General features: G+C 42.0%; 1 protein-coding gene across 1 annotated transcript in view; it reads left to right on the forward strand.

Moving 5' to 3' along the window:
- ablim2 (actin binding LIM protein family, member 2) overlaps positions 1-17,674 on the forward strand; it is a 245,136-nt gene that overhangs the window by 53,159 nt on the left and 174,303 nt on the right. The window contains 2 exon segments of the mRNA XM_078164135.1: positions 9,360-9,412; positions 9,415-9,547. Coding sequence (XP_078020261.1) covers positions 9,360-9,412; positions 9,415-9,547 — 186 coding nt within the window.

A 17,674-nucleotide genomic window follows, 5' to 3' on the forward strand; every position in this document is an offset into this window, starting at 1 on the left:
AGAAACAATGCAAATAGGAATATTTCCCAAAATGTTTCAATTGGGGCTGTCAAAATAACGTGTTAATTTCAATCACAGAAAAAATAATGCGTTAAAAAAATTAACATTGATTAATCATGTTCCATGGTGCTCTTTGATCCTGTGCGTCATTGAAGGCCACAGTGGCTTTGTCACATGATGATGCTGCTTGGCCCTGTGACTGGAACATTTACATTTAAAAAAACGCCAAGATGGAAATGTTGATAGGAGCACCATTCTCTGCTATTTTCTGCAGTAAGGAATTTTCCTACCATTGGAGTACTTCCAGCCTGAAATATCACCTAAACACAGTTTATGGACGCTGGATGACTTTGCAACTCTGCTTAATTTACCGAGCTTCATAGATTGGGCTCCATATCTTACCAAATTGTTTGTCTTTGTTGCTGTCTTCCAGTATTGTTCTTTCACTACACAGATAGTATTTCATTAAGGTTTTCCATTCTTGAGATACGGGTGCTTCCTTATTTTTCCTGTTTTGCAATATAAACTTCTTATAACTAAAGATAAGAAAAGAATTTGCCATCCTGTTGGGTATCTTATTTTCTCCACATTTTGAGAGACACAAATTGTTGGTGAAAAACCTACAACAAAATTGCAAATTCTCCTCTTAAATATGCCTATTATTTTCCCCCATTATAGAGTAGAAAAAAACGATAAAACATTGTGGCTTCAAAGCAACACTTACCTTTCTGGAAATTTTAAGCTTTTCTTTGTTTAGGTTAAAATGCTATTAATAAGCTGATGGCACACTAAAATGTAAGTGAATTCCACCAGAGATAAAAACTCATAATTATACCATTCTCATATGGTTCTAAGAAAACTCCGACCAATCACTGCATTGGCCGAGCGTCCTGTCTGTCTTCCCCATGTGGAGGCCTCCGACTGGACTGACTTAACCGCTCGCATAACATCTGGACAGGTATTTTTAGTTTGTCTCCAGTGTAACATAGGCTATAACGTTATATGACAACACAGCATCAAGTTGCTAACGGTTAGCCAACTGTAGCCTAATATTGCCTGAGCCTCCTTGTTTGTTGCCAGTCACCAGTGCTATCTAACGTTAGCGTTTACGTTATATTATAAAACTCATCAGTCATCACTGACCCTGGATAAGTTTCAAAACTCCGGGGTTGCTTTTGACTGTGCAGGACAGGTAACATTATGTTTAGTTTGCTTCTAATATAACATATAAAGTTATATGACAATGCTAATGGCTAACATTAGCCTACTGTAGCGTAGCCTCTGAAACATTAACGTTATCTTCCTTGTGCGATTCCACTTACTAGTAACATTAACACTACTATCTAACATTAGCACTGTAACCTTATTCTAAAACTCATCAGTCATCACTGACTCCGATTGAGTTTTAAAACTCCTTTCATTTGACTGTCTTGGTTGTAACGTTACACTCGCTCTCCTCTTCCATGTATCTAATGTTACCTTGCCAACACCTACGTCTATCATAGATTTAATGAGGACGTAATGGAGGAGGGGGGAGTAGGCCTTTGGAGGGAGGTGGAGTTGCAGGAGGAGGGGGATGGCACATTGGAGGGAGGCGGGTGTTGTGGGTGTTCAAATTTATTCTAAGTGCTGTATGAAATGCAAAAAAGGTAAGAGTAGCTTTAACTGTGCATGAAAACTTGCAAATGTGAAGGAAGGATGCCCACCAGAAGAAATTTCTGGTGTGTTTACAGCAAAGTAGCTCTGTTGGACTAACAGCTATAATCACTATGCACCAATTACCAGTAACCATGGAGGCCTGAAACCAGTCTGATGACACCAGTGTTTCCAGAGAACACAAAGGGCCTTTTATTCAGATGATGCCCCTGTCAGTATTAAAAGGCTGATCAGTATGTGAGCATATTCTACCAGGGTTATGATGAAAGGGGAAAAAGGAGAGGTGTTCTTATCCTACCGGATAAGAATGTGTTTCAGCACCTCAGCGATGTTGTTGTTCTCTGTTATATGTTTTTCATTGCTAGTGTTATTACTTTTCTTGGCACAACCCCTACTTCCTCTGTGGAACAACGGAGAGTGACTGCTTGGAAAGTGATTGTGAACTTGTCCAGTTATGACTTAGATCCAACATCAGTGTTTATGTAGACTTTCTAAGCTTTCTATTGTGTGTGTGTGTGTGTGTGTGTGTGTGAGAGAGAGAGAAAGAGATATCCATCCTCACACTGTTGGGACATAAATCTGTCTACTCAGTCACATTGTGGGGACTTGCCCTATGGAGACAAAAAGCAAAATAAGTCATTCAGTTTTAGTTAAGACTGGGTTTAAAGGCACTCTGTGAAAATCAGAGCGTATGAGTTGTCTGGACACACAACATGGAGGTGTCTGAGCCGACAACTACTGTATCAGCTAACAGCTCTAACTCCACAGACAGCGCTAAACAATGGTATTAGTGCTAACAGAGCTAGCTGTTATGTATTTTATATATTTAGCATTGAAGGTGGGGCCCCTTTATTCCAATGAGAGTTGCTCATTGGTGCATAAAGCCAAAAAAGCTCAATTTCCACAATATGAAATTATCTGGATTATCAGCGCTACTTCTGCATCATTGGGCCTATAGAGCAGGCATGGTAAAGACTTCTGCTGGCTGAGCTGGCTACTTCCGATTTAGTGCTCTGCTAACTTGAATGGGAATAGAATGATTTAATCTTGCAGTTCTTCTAGACTGTCCAAATGTTATCAGATCAAATGGATTAAATCTTGATAGTGGAACAAGTCATGCCCTGGGGCTTCGACGCACAAAAAAATATATTCACTGTTTTACACACATCTCTTTACCAACATACGTTTATTGGAAAAAGTCTTTTTGGGCACAATGGCATCACTTGACGGTAGGGCCGTAACGGTACATGTATTTGTGTCGAACCATTCGGTACGCGACTTTCGGTTCGGCACAACCCTATACCGAATTATTAGGCGCAGAATATTATTTTATTTTATTTTGTTTTATTTTAATTCTGTTTTTGCGAGCCGAACCATTTAAAATATCTAGTTCCCCAACGGACATAATTGAGTGACGGACCGAGTCCGACCGTAAATCTCCGCTTTCACTTTGTGCAGCGCATTCTCGCATTTTGACAACATGACAAGTGAGCCTGACGAACCTGAAGACCCACCCGCAAACCTTAAGTCCTCCGTTTGGGAACACTTTGGTTTCAGGGTAAAATACAAAGATGGAAATAAACAAGTTGACAAGACAAAAGCAGTGTGCCGACACTGCAGAACAGCGGTCGGGTATGTACTTGGAAACACGTCTAACATGCTAACGCATCTAAAGCGACGCCACCCGAGTTTGAACGTTAACCGGCACGACTAGAAAAAGCAATCTGGTGCAAACTACAATAATTGTCGTCGTTTAAAAAGGAAGAGCGTTTCCCTGACCATCGCGCTAAAGAAATAATCAACGCCATTGGAGTTGAGTAAAATTGTTTAAGCTGCACTTTAGATATAAGCATGTTTTGTTTACTGCACTTTAACAAAGTGGGAAAGCTAAGTAAGTTCCTAGTAAAACTGAATCTGAGCAGGCTTTAAAGCTGACCAGCTGCACTATACTTTTTATTTTAATTGAGTAAAACTGTTTAAGCAGAAATTTATATTTATATTTTTCATTCAAAAAATGTGTTAAAAAACAGCAGGATTTTATTTTTCACTTTTATATTTCTATTTTCATTCAAACAATGTGAAAAAGCAGGATTTTATATATATTTGTTTCATTCAAAAATTGTGTAAAAAGAGTTAACTGCTGTGGTGGTATGTTTTAATAAGGTTACCAATAAGTAAAAGATATTTAATAGTTGTCTATTTTTTTCATTACTGTACCGAAAAAAAACGAACCGTGACTTGTGTACCGAGGTACGTACCGAACCGAGATTTTTGTGTACCGTTACACCCCTACTTGACGGACTTGGGAGTAGTAATTCCACTGTTTGGCCACAACAAAAATTGGCTTCAAAGCCCAGCACATTTCCTGGGTGCCTGGTGTTAACCAAGAGGGAACCAGAGGGTGGGCGCTATGCTTCTACAGCGACACCATCCTGATATCAACTATAACTGCCATATGGGCGCATATGAGCTAGCCAGTGAAATACGCACATGCAACATGCACATGTGACCTGTCCAACTTACCCAACACGTTCTCATCCCATCCAACTTCTCCTAATATCACCACTTTGTCAGTGGATCTGCATGTCAAAAGTTGACATACTAGGTACCCACCTGCATCAGTTTTGTATGTTCAGGGATGGCGTGTCACTTTATAATAATATATATATACATTTTATTAGGAGGTGCCTTTCAAGTCACCCAAGGTCACCTTACAGAGCATAGAAGATAAAAGATAAGTAGGACATCATTAAAACAAAACATCAACATAAAAACAAGTGTAGTGCACAGTGTCCAGTTAGAGTGAATATGCCAGTTTGAACAGGTGGGTTTTGAGTTGGGATTTGAATGATGTGATGGAGTCTGACTGTCTTATGTGAGGGGGAGGGAGTTCCAGAGTCTGGGTGCCGAGCAGCTGAAGGCTCAGGCACCCATGGTACTGAGGCGTGAGGTGGGGATGGTGAGGAGTCCAGGAGAGGTTGAGCGGAGGGTGCGGGAGGGGGTGTATTCCTGAGGGAGGTCACAGAGCTAAGTGGGGGCTAGATTTATAATCGTTACATGCATAGCATCTTTTCAAAATACACTTCCCCTTTCACAGGAAATGTATAGTTTCTGCTTGTTAAATCCATGCAGCCTGTGGTTAGGTTTAGGCAACAGAGGTCTGCGGTTAGGTTCAGGCAACAAAAGTCTGTGGTTAGTTTTCGGCCATGAAGGACAGTGGTTAGGTTTAGGCAACAAAAGTCTGTGGTTAGGTTTAGGCAACAAAATGTCAGTGGTTATCTTTTGGCAACAAAAGTCTGTGGTTAGGTTTAGGCAACAAAAGTCAATGGTTAGCTTTCGGCAACAGAAGTCTGTGGTTATGTTTAGGCAACAAAAGTCTGTGATTAGCTTTCGGCAACAAAAGTCTGTGATTAGCTTTCGGCAACAAAAGTCTGTGGTTAGCTTTAGGCAACAAAAGTCTGTGGTTAGGTTTGGGCAACAAAGGTCTGTGGTTAGCTTTAGGCAACAAAAGTCTGTGGTTAGCTTTAGGCAATAAAAGTCTGTGGTTAGGTTTAGCCTAAAATAAGAACAGTTGTTCGGAAAGAAATGTAACATCTCATCAGCCTCCCCTTTCACCCGCCCTTTGCGAACTTTCTCGCTCTTAATACTATGGTAGATGCGGGCAGCACTGCCCAGAGTGTATCATACCACCATGAACTGTGTCTCTGTGCGTCACTTTGCATCTCTGTGCATCGGTGTCCACGCTGTGGTCCACTTACAAAGCAGCAGTATTTGACAAGTTCGGTGTGAGTGTGGGCTAACTTACCAGAGCAAACCACAAAGAAGCTTGGATTTTGAAACACAGATGGGGCGTGACTGATGTTAGGGTTAGGATTAGGCATGTTATTACGGTCATAGTGAGTGTCCATGGAATTAATTAAAGACACTGCAATGTCCCCCTAAGTGATGGAAATAAGAAACAACTTCTTTTCATGTGTGTGTGTGTGTGTGTGTGTGTGTGTGTGTGTGCGCGCAAGTCAAATAAAAAGAGACATAGAGAACATTGTTTTTTCGTATCCTTATCTGGTGTGACATCCAAAGTGATGACTTGGATATTTTTGGATTAAAATAATGTCTTTTTGTACTGAAAAATGGTGTTTGAAGCCTTAAGATCCAAATGGAGACAAACATACTGTGTATAAATAAAGGGGTCACTAATAAGTGTTTTGAAGGCCGTAGATGATGCAGATATTTTGGAATTAAAGTTATTCACATGCAGTATTCAGGATTGTATATTTCAATGTCAAGAAAATATCACTCTCCAAATATCCAGTATTTCCCCCACAATCCTCTTTTTTCCATAGTGGAATAGCCTTTACATTCCACTTATTTAATCACTGATTTAAAACATGTCAATTATAGCCCTCTATCTTTCCTCGTATTTTGGAATAGTACTTAGTTTGTTGTAGCCCTCCAAACACAGAGGTATGAGGGGAACCCTATACAAGATGCTCCTCATTGCACACATCCAACATATCCTCATAGAATGGTTCATATGATATCCTTCAAAAAGGCACACACAACAGTTCATATGATATCCTACAAATTAGCACCCCACAAAAAACATTATATCCTTAACATACAGTTACGTAATTAAAGTAATGTTACAAAGGTAAGGTTTAGGAAAAGAAATATGGTGAGGACTGCAGCAATATACGTGTTTCAAGGTATACCCTTATATAAAAGTTGAAGGTTATCCTACTGTGTACATTTGGGATATTAATAATATCTATGATATTGTAAAAAAAAACATGCAGCTGGATGGAGAATCTCCCCTTGAATTATTTTCAAAGGGGAGACTTTGTACACATATTTCTATTAACAAAATGGTTTAAAGTTTCAATTATAGTAATAAAATGTTTGTTCAAACAACAGTAACCCTTCTGTTTTCATTCCTTAAAGGTTAATTCTGACTAATAATAATATAGATTCTGTAATACTGTGATACTGTAGAGCTGCAATATTTTCTGAGACTGTTATCGTATCATGAAAATCTGATACCGTTGCAACCCTAGTGAGGACATACCCAATCTGGAAATCCATCGGTAAAAAACCAAAAAAAAAAGGATTTTTTTTTCTTCCTTTACCTCTGGAGGCACTGCCCATAGTTTTTCAACTAATGGAAGTGCAGGGGCCTCGGGGATCACTCAACCCCTTTACTTCCGGCAGTGCCCCCAGGGAATCACCTTGTTGTTTACAAATACTTCCAGGTAGAAAACCAGCAGAGTTTATTATGTATATACAGTACAGGCCAAAAGTTTGGACACACCTTCTCATTCAATGCGTTTTCTTTATTTTCATGACTATTTACATTGTAGATTCTCACTGAAGGCATCAAAACTATGAATGAACACATGTGGAGTTATGTACTTAACAAAAAAAGGTGAAATAACTGAAAACATGTTTTATATTCTAGTTTCTTCAAAATAGCCACCCTTTGCTCTGATTACTGCTTTGCACACTCTTGGCATTCTCTCGATGAGCTTCAAGAGGTAGTCACCTGAAATGGTTTTCCAACAGTCTTGAAGGAGTTCCCAGAGGTGTTTAGCACTTGTTGGCCCCTTTGCCTTCACTCTGCGGTCCAGCTCACCCCAAACCATCTCGATTGGGTTCAGGTCCGGTGACTGTGGAGGCCAGGTCATCTGCCGCAGCACTCCATCACTCTCCTTCTTGGTCAAATAGCCCTTACACAGCCTGGAGGTGGGGTCATTGTCCTGTTGAAAAATAAATGATCGTCCAACTAAACGCAAACCGGATGGGATGGCATGTCGCTGCAGGATGCTGTGGTAGCCATGCTGGTTCAGTGTGCCTTCAATTTTGAATAAATCCCCAACAGTGTCACCAGCAAAACACCCCCACACCATCACACCTCCTCCTCCATGCTTCACAGTGGGAACCAGGCATGTGGAATCCATCCGTTCACCTTTTCTGCGTCTCACAAAGACACGGCGGTTGGAACCAAAGATCTCAAATTTGGACTCATCAGACCAAAGCACAGATTTCCACTGGTCTAATGTCCATTCCTTGTGTTTCTTGGCCCAAACAAATCTCTTCTGCTTGTTGCCTCTCCTTAGCAGTGGTTTCGTAGCAGCTATTTGACCATGAAGGCCTGATTGGCGCAGTCTCCTCTTAACAGTTGTTCTAGAGATGGGTCTGCTGCTAGAACTCTTGGTGGCATTCATCTGGTCTCTGATCTGAGCTGCTGTTAACTTGCGATTTCTGAGGCTGGTGACTCGGATGAACTTATCCTCAGAAGCAGAGGTGACTCTTGGTCTTCCTTTCCTGGGTCGGTCCTCATGTGTGCCAGTTTCGTTGTAGCGCTTGATGGTTTTTGAGACTCCACTTGGGGACACATTTAAAGTTTTTGCAATTTTCCGGACTGACTGACCTTCATTTCTTAAAGTAATGATGGCCACTCGTTTTTCTTTAGTTAGCTGATTGGTTCTTGCCATAATATGAATTTTAACAGTTGTCCAATAGGGCTGTCGGTTGTGTATTAACCTGACTTCTGCACAACACAACTGATGGTCCCAACCCCATTGATAAAGCAAGAAATTCCACTAATTAACCCTGATAAGGCACACCTGTGAAGTGGAAATCATTTCAGGTGACTACCTCTTGAAGCTCATGGAGAGAATGCCAAGAGTGTGCAAAGCAGTAATCAGAGCAAAGGGTGGCTATTTTGAAGAAACTAGAATATAAAACATGTTTTCAGTTATTTCACCTTTTTTTGTTAAGTACATAACTCCACATGTGTTCATTCATAGTTTTGATGCCTTCAGTGAGAATCTACAATGTAAATAGTCATGAAAATAAAGAAAACGCATTGAATGAGAAGGTGTGTCCAAACTTTTGGCCTGTACTGTATATATATATATATATATATATATATATATATATATATGTATACACACATATATATATCACATTTTTCACATGACTATATCACCGTTTAGACTAATCTGATGTTTGTAAAGTCTATAAACACAATGATTGAACAAACATTACTATTTCTGTGTGCACGTTTTGTAATTAATAACATGGTTATCGTAGATTAGCTTCGCTAACTGTTAGCTGTTAGCCCCGTTAGCAGTGTCTGTAGTAACTCAGTAACTCAATAAACGGTCCGTGAAAAAAATATTTTTTCCAGCGGATATCTTAGTTATAATGTGATTGAGCTAGCAAAGCAGTTTTGTGTTGCTATGTGTGGTATTTATTCAATTTTGGGAAATCACGATGTCTAGAAAGCCTCAGTGGCTGCAGCTGACAGGGACAGCTAACAGCAGCAGCAAAGCTAACATCAGGACGTCATCTGTTAAAAGCCTCCTGTTGTCAGATACGACATGAAATTACTCCAGTTAGCTCAATCATGTTGTAACTAAGACATCTGGAAAAAAGAAAAAATTCACGTTGACGAGACGGCGTTTTGGGTGGAGCGGTCGCTGATGAAGATGAAGCAGCAACTAAGGAAACTGGACAAGGACTTGAACTGAAAAGTTGATGACACTGCCTTTGTAGATACCTGCCAAATTTATCACGAAAATTCAACAAATCCAGATGTCACTGTAGCTGGTCTCATCATTGTTTGTCTGTGTATATATATGTACATTATCCCCTATAAAGTAGAATAAGATCTTCTCCCTGTCTCCATCTGTCCACTGCAGTGTTTCAGCAGCAGGCTGTCCACAGCCCTCTGGAGCAGCAGAAGCAGAAGCAAGGAGGAGGAGGAGGAGGGGGGGGGGGGGAGGAGGAGGGGGACCTATCCCCTGTCAGAACTGTGGGAAGCCATGCAAAGGGGAGGCACTGCGGGTCCAGAACAAACACTTCCACATCAAGTGCTTCATCTGTAAAGGTATGTAACAGCCAGCTGTCACCTCTCACCTTTGCACTCTCACCCCACAGCCCACAACTCTGACAACCTCAGGACAGACTGTGTCCAAATGTGGTTGGACAGCAGAAACATACCCTCCAAGAGAAATCGTGCTTTTTAAGGATGCATAGAGCAGACAAAAGTGGACCACTTGTGAATGTTCAACTGGATGAAATAACAAAGTCTACCTTTTGGAGATCAGACAAAGCACACTGAGATGTAAGTCGACCTTAACACGGACCATTTAGAAAAATCATAAAAATGTGAACACTAATGTGGCTTTTGAGTGATGATACTGTGCAAATTAAGAGCGGTGGGAGAAAGGGGATTCATTTGAACTTTTTTCTAAATAAAAAAGACATTAATGAGGACATTTTACTGTAAAGAAACAGTCCTAATGTGAAGCTTTAAATCAAAACTAATTAAGAGTTCTACTAAGAGATATCTGTTTTGAACCATTTGGAGAATAAAATACACTGGAGAGTCTCTTAGGAGAAACGATACCAAAAAGGTAATGATGTGGAACTTTAAAGGTCCAGTGTGTAAGATTTAGGGAGATTTGGTGATATCTAGCAGTGAGGAGTACAGATTGCAACCAACTGAAACTTCTCTTGATTAGAATTCCCTCAGGTTTTTCTTTTAAGTCTTGTCCTCTCCAGAAGCTCAAAACAAGAGTCAGTAGCAACGGCAAAAAAACAAGCTGTTTGGCATTGGCAGAGAAGATCTGGCAAATTTTTCAACATACTCAGCTCTGCTGCTCATCCCACAAACGCATGTTCCTTACAAATGTGGCACCATTTAAATGGGAAATAAACAGGTTTTCCAACAGCATAAGATTTATTGCCAAGAAGCATTGTTACAACAAAGAAATAATCTACCCAGCACAGATTTCCAATTTTCCTTACTTTTTGAGCTAGTTAGTTTATATATATAAATTCACAGGTTATCGGTAAAAATGAACTAGGCACGGGCAGGCAGCGAGTGAGAACAAAATTATATTTTTTTATTTTTCAGAATAAAACAAATGAAAAAGATGTGCAGTGTATGTGTAATATTTTGACATCTAAATTACTATTATCAAGCCACAATTCCTTTTATTTTCAAAGTCAGTGACACAAATAGGACCTTTGACCCTGTCGTCACATTCATCATCGACGTGGAGGACTCCAGAGATGAAAGGCATCCAAGGAGGATCTTTTTGAGGTTTTATGGTAGTGGAAGGAGCATGGTAAAATGTTTCCTAACCTGGCAGTTTTTTTTTCGCCATCCCGGCATCAAGCGCAGCCACTGAAAGAGACTTTCCTCTGCTGGATTTGTAATTCAAGAACAGAGAACCCAGCTTAATGTGAGTGACTGTGTGTTTAATCATGGGTGTAACTACACTTCCCCAAGTGTAGATAATGTTTGCTGAACAACGATTATTATTGCAAGGTCTGGGATTTCTCCAGAAATTAATTAATTAAGTGTTTGCTTGCAAAGTCCTGCAGAGGCAGCACCGCAGACTACACCTGCACATTTCTTTTGCTTTGAGTTTAATTTTTTTGTGATTTTTGACATATGACTTCACACTGTTGGACTCTGTGCCAACCTAAGGGGACACAGAGCCGGACAGTCCAAAACAGAGAAAGCTTTTGTAACCTGTTGGTGGTCTCCATTATGTTAAAATAATTTTTTAGTTGTAATGATATTGATATTGCTAGTTTGGCAGTAAGAGGAAATTGGCTAAGAGAGCCAACATTGATAGGTCAGTCAAGTCTAATCAGTTACAGAGGTGTGAATTACATTGTGTGTGTGTGTGTGTGTGTGTGTGTGTGTGTGTGTGTGAACTTCTGGTTGGGTGGGTTAGATACTTGAAACATGTGTTTTGTGTGTGTGCCCGTGGATGGGTGTGGGGGGATTGGATTCTTGCGCCCCTCCCAGTCCAGCCTTGTGTCAGACCGCTGTTGCTGTCAAAACATGCTCCTGTTGCTAGGCTACGGCTGGTGTCACTACAGTATCGGCAGCTTCTGACTTTATGGCCATTAATTTCACACTGACCAGCAGACTGTCTGTCTGTATGCTCTACACCCATTCTCCTCCTTCTCTTCATCCTCCTCTTCCTCTATCTCTTCCTCATCTCCTCTTATTTTTTCTCCTCCTCAACCTCTTCATCCTTCTCCTTCTCATCCTCTCCCTACTCCTCCTCCCATATATATATATATATATATATATATATATATATATATATAAATATATACATATATACATATATATATATGTATGGGAAAGAAAACTCTTTGTTGCACAATTCGCACACAACCATGCTCTTATCGAAGCTGCGATCTGGAAGTTTTTTTTAAAAAGACAAGAAAAGAAAAAGACATGTCTTTACTTCCATCACTGTTCACCAAACTTTCTTGTGCACTGACGCCACTCAGTGCATCCTGTGCATTTTCTTCACGGCTGGCAAACAAACAGGAGTGTATGCATCAGTGTTACCAGTGTGCCCGAAATTGGGGAACTGGGAAAGGTGCGATTAAATGTGTATCTGTACACAGTCTGTAATTAATTAATTGAAATTAACGCATTAAAGTCCCAGCCCTAATATATATATGTGTGTGTGTGTATATATATATATATATATATATATATATATATGAGGAGCACTCCGTATACACATATACAGTACAGGCCAAAAGTTTGGACACACCTTCTCATTCAATGCGTTTTCTTTATTTTCATGACTATTTACATTGTAGATTCTCACTGAAGGCATCAAAACTATGAATGAACACATGTGGAGTTATGTACTTAACAAAAAAAGGTGAAATAACTGAAAACATGTTTTATATTCTAGTTTCTTCAAAATAGCCACCCTTTGCTCTGATTACTGCTTTGCACACTCTTGGCATTCTCTCGATGAGCTTCAAGAGGTAGTCACCTGAAATGGTTTTCCAACAGTCTTGAAGGAGTTCCCAGAGGTGTTTAGCACTTGTTGGCCCCTTTGCCTTCACTCTGCGGTCCAGCTCACCCCAAACCATCTCGATTGGGTTCAGGTCCGGTGACTGTGGAGGCCAGGTCATCTGCCGCAGCACTCCATCACTCTCCTTCTTGGTCAAATAGCCCTTACACAGCCTGGAGGTGGGGTCATTGTCCTGTTGAAAAATAAATGATCGTCAAACTAAACGCAAACCGGATGGGATGGCATGTCGCTGCAGGATGCTGTGGTAGCCATGCTGGTTCAGTGTGCCTTCAATTTTGAATAAATCCCCAACAGTGTCACCAGCAAAACACCCCCACACCATCACACCTCCTCCTCCATGCTTCACAGTGGGAACCAGGCATGTGGAATCCATCCGTTCACCTTTTCTGCGTCTCACAAAGACACGGCGGTTGGAACCAAAGATCTCAAATTTGGACTCATCAGACCAAAGCACAGATTTCCACTGGTCTAATGTCCATTCCTTGTGTTTCTTGGCCCAAACAAATCTCTTCTGCTTGTTGCCTCTCCTTAGCAGTGGTTTCCTAGCAGCTATTTGACCATGAAGGCCTGATTCGCGCAGTCTCCTCTTAACAGTTGTTCTAGAGATGTTTCTGCTGCTAGAACTCTTGGTGGCATTCATCTGGTCTCTGATCTGAGCTGCTGTTAACTTGCCATTTCTGAGGCTGGTGACTCGGATGAACTTATCCTCAGAAGCAGAGGTGACTCTTGGTCTTCCTTTCCTGGGTCGATCCTCATGTGTGCCAGTTTCGTTGTAGCGCTTGATGGTTTTTGCGACTCCACTTGGGGACACATTTAAAGTTTTTGCAATTTTCCAGACTGACTGACCTTCATTTCGTAAAGTAATGATGGCCACTCGTTTTTCTTTAGTTAGCTGAGTGGTTCTTGCCATAATATGAATTTTAACAGTTGTCCAATAGGGCTGTCGGCTGTGTATTAACCTGACTTCTGCACAACACAACTGATGGTCCCAACCCCATTGATAAAGCAAGAAATTCCACTAATTAACCCTGATAAGGCACACCTGTGAAGTGGAAACCATTTCAGGTGACTACCTCTTGAAGCTCATGGAGAGAATGCCAAGAGTGTGCAAAGCAGTAATCAGAGCAAAGGGTGGCTATTTTGAAGAAACTAGAATATAAAACATGTTTTCAGTTATTTCACCTTTTTTTGTTAAGTACATAACTCCACATGTGTTCATTCATAGTTTTGATGCCTTCAGTGAGAATCTACAATGTAAATAGTCATGAAAATAAAGAAAACGCATTGAATGAGAAGGTGTGTCCAAACTTTTGGCCTGTACTGTATATATAAGTATATACATTTATATATGTCTATATATGTATATATATACATATATATATATATGTATATATATATATATATATATATATATATATATATATATATATATATATATACGGAGTGCTCATATATTGTTAGCTATCCCCAGTAATGGAATGTTTTGTTCTGTGCCTGTACTTTGCTTCCACTTATTGACTTAAATTCATAGGATTCAGGGGGATATATTGTCAGAAATGGAATATAATATAGTAAGTTTTAGTTTAGGAGTGTAAATCATGAATTTTATCACAAAATGATATTTTATCAATTCTTTGGACAACAAAGACTGATCACCTGGTGGTGAGTTGGATCAAATGGCAGGGGAGGCTGCCAGGCAGACCTGGTAAACCCAAACGTGTAGTGAGGGTGAACTGGGAACGTCTGGTAGAGGACCCTGTCCGTCGGGTCTTCAACTCCCACCTCCGGGAGAATTTCTTGTTCAGAGCCTTCATTGTGTTAGGAGCTGTGGTCAGAAGGTTGTCAGTGCCTGTCGGGGTGGCAACCAAAGAACCCGCTGGTGGACACCAGCAGTGAGGGAGGCCGTCAGGCTGAGGAAGGAGGCCTTTCGTGTCTGGCTGGCCCAGGGGTCTCCTGAAGCAGGTACCAGTTGGCCAGAAGGGCTGCAGCTGTGGCAGTCGCTGAAGCAAAAACCCGGGTGTGGGAGGAGTTCAGGGAGGCTATGGAGAAGGACTTCAGTTTTGGCCTCAAGGAAGTTCTGGCAGACCGTTAACTGACTCAGGAAGGGAAAGCAGGGCTTGTCTCAAGCTGTGCTCAGCAGAGAGGGAGAACTGCTGACTTGAACTGGGGACATCATCGGGCGGTGGAAGGAGCACTTTGAGAACCTCCTGAACCCGGCCATCACGTCCACTGAGAACGAGGCTGAGCCTGAAGACTCGGGGGGACTCTCGCCCATATCCCTGGCGGTCGCTGAGGTAGTTAAAAAGCTCCCCATTGGCAAGGCGCCAGGTGTGGATGAGATTCGTCCTGAGATGCTGAAGGCTCTGGGCTCTGGGCTGTCTTGGCTGACACGCCTGTTCACTGTCACGTGGAGGTCGGGTACGGTGCCTGCAGAGTGGCAGACCGGGGTGGTGGTCCCCATCTTCAAAAAAGGGGACCAGAGGGTGTGCTCCAACTACCGGGGTATCACACTGCTCAGCCTCCCGGGTAAAGTTTACTCCAGGGTGCTGGAAGGGAGGCTCTGACCGATTGTTGAACCTCAGATTCAGGAGGAGCAATGCGGATTCCGTCCTGGTTGTGGAACAGTGGACCAGCTCTTTACCCTTGCAAGGTTGCTGGAGGGGGCGTGGGAGTTTGCCTATCCAGTCTACATGTGCTTTGTGGACCTGGAGAAGGCTTACGACCGCGTCCCTCGGCGGGTCTTGTGGGGGGTGCTGCGGGAGTATGGGGTTCCAGGCTCGCTGCTACGAGCCATTCAGTGAGCTGTGTCTGCATACTCGGTGTGAAGTCGACCACGTTCTCGGTGGGTGTTGGCCTCCACCAAGGATCTCGAGGCACAGCCGGGGGGAGGAAGGGGTCCAGTTTGGGGACCTCAGAATTGCATCCCTGCTTTTTGCAGATGATGTGATTCTGTTGGCTCCATCACACCATGACGTCCAGCATGCACTGCAGCATTTTGCAGCCGAGTGTGAAGCAGTTGGGATGAGAGTCAGCAACTCCAAGTCTGAGGCCATGGTCCTCTGTCAGAAACCTGTGGTTTGCCCTCTCCGGGTTGGGGGAGAGTTACTGCCTCAAGCGAGGGAGTTCAAGTATCTCGGGGTCTTGTTCACGAGTGAGGGTAGAATGGAGCGTGAAATGGATCGGCGGGTCGGTGCGGCTTCTGCAGTGATGCGGGCGCTGCGCCGGTCCGTTGTGGTGAAGAGGGAGCTGAGCCAGAAAGCAAAGCTTTAAATTTACTGGTCCATCTACGTCCCAACCCTCACCTATCATCATGAACTCTTGGTAGTGACCGAAAGAATGAGATTGCGGATACAAGGGGTGGAAATGAGTTTCCTCCATGGGGTGGCTGGGCTCAGCCTTAGAGATAGGATGAGGAGCTCGGATATCCGGAGGGAGCTCGGAGTAGAGCCGCTGCTCCTTTGCGTCGAAAGGGGTCAGTTGAGGTGGCTTGGGCATCTGATCAGGATGCCTCCTGGGCGCCTCCCGTCACGTCGCACTGGTAGGAGGCCCCGGGGCAGACCCAGAACACGCTGGAGGGATTACATATCTTGTCTGGCCTGGGAACGCCTTGGGGTCCCCCAGGAGGAGCTGGAAAGTGTTGCCTGGGAGAGGGATGTCTGGGGTGCTTTGCTTGGCCTGCTGCCCCCGCGACCCGGCCCCGGATAAGCGGATGAAAATGGATGGATGGATAGACAATACGATATTTGCCGTTATCACAAAGTCTGCCACGATATGTTTTTGTTTCCGTGCGATTCGGGGGCCTGCGATCAATATGAGACAATATTATCTTCCCATTTAACACAGTCAGTTACAAAAGAAGCTGTCACCTCTTTCTTTTTAGCGTTTGGTCATAAAAGATAAAAACAACACATAAAAATGAAGTGCAGTAAAGTTTACTTTAAACTGACTCCACTAACACACTTAAACATCACATGGGATAAGTTAACCTTCAGGGCTTTCTGTCAGAGACACCTTTCTGAAAGAAATCTTTTCATTTTAACCCAAACCATCATCTTTGTCATAAAATTTTAGGTCTATCTGTCTTAAAGCCCTGAAGGCAAACTTCTCCCAACAGCCATAAAACATGGATTAATAACAAGATCATTTAACAAAAGTATCAAATTCAGCTCAATAATAACTGTAAAGGTTCATAGACAAAGCTATTGTTTTTATGCTAGTTACACATTATTAGCATATTAAGCATGTTGTAGGGGAAATACCTTTTTGAGAATTTTTGCACTCGTAATAAAGTTTGGGGCACCACCCTCCTAATGAGAGAAGCGACTAATCAAATTAATAACTCCGTAAACCAATTATTAATTATGCTTATGTCAGCATGCTTATCAATAATGAATCAATCTCAATATCTGGGTTATGAATTCTCCATACAGATCTTAATTCCTGCTCAAAGGAAATATCCACAGACAATGACTTGGCGATAGATGAACATTTATTTACGCTAAATGGGTAACAACTGAATAAATGAATGAGGATAATATGAAATAACACATATCAACAGTATGTATAAATGGATTAAACAAGAAGTAACACTCGCGTGAGTTATTTAATTTGGCGATAGTGAGAGAGTATGTGAAGACAAATTGGGAATGCAGGGATGCGCAAAATAATTATCTAAGGAATCCTAAATTAAGATTAAGATAATTAAATCTCCTATTTGACATCAGCTCTTATCACTGCCCAGTGGGTCACCTGTGAGGGGAATTCGTTGCCTCCCTTCTTAGCAACGAATCATGCAGACGTTTCTCCTGGGGCTCTAGGACTGTCACTTTGCAACGCCCAGACTTTCCAGCAGAATGAAACCGGCTGGCACACTGTGGTGGGGGGAGCAGTTGAGCCTGCAACGTCCTGTGGGTGCCCCCAGTGTCGGTTTCCTTATGCTGCGAAAAGCCTTTGGGTTTGGCACAAGAACCATTGTGGCAGTGGCTGGCAGCCACTGGGTTTGATGAATCTTTGGTTGAAGAGGCAGGTCGAAAAGGGCACTTGTTTACTTTGTTATAATTACTCGCTTATAATAATGGTAAAAACAATATTGTTGGCCATTCAATATTGTTATCAAAGTTATTATTAATGAGCATAAAATGTTGAAA

This window comes from Epinephelus lanceolatus, chromosome 22, assembly GCF_041903045.1.
Source record: "Epinephelus lanceolatus isolate andai-2023 chromosome 22, ASM4190304v1, whole genome shotgun sequence".
In the NCBI taxonomy this organism is placed as follows: Eukaryota; Metazoa; Chordata; class Actinopteri; order Perciformes; family Serranidae; genus Epinephelus; species Epinephelus lanceolatus.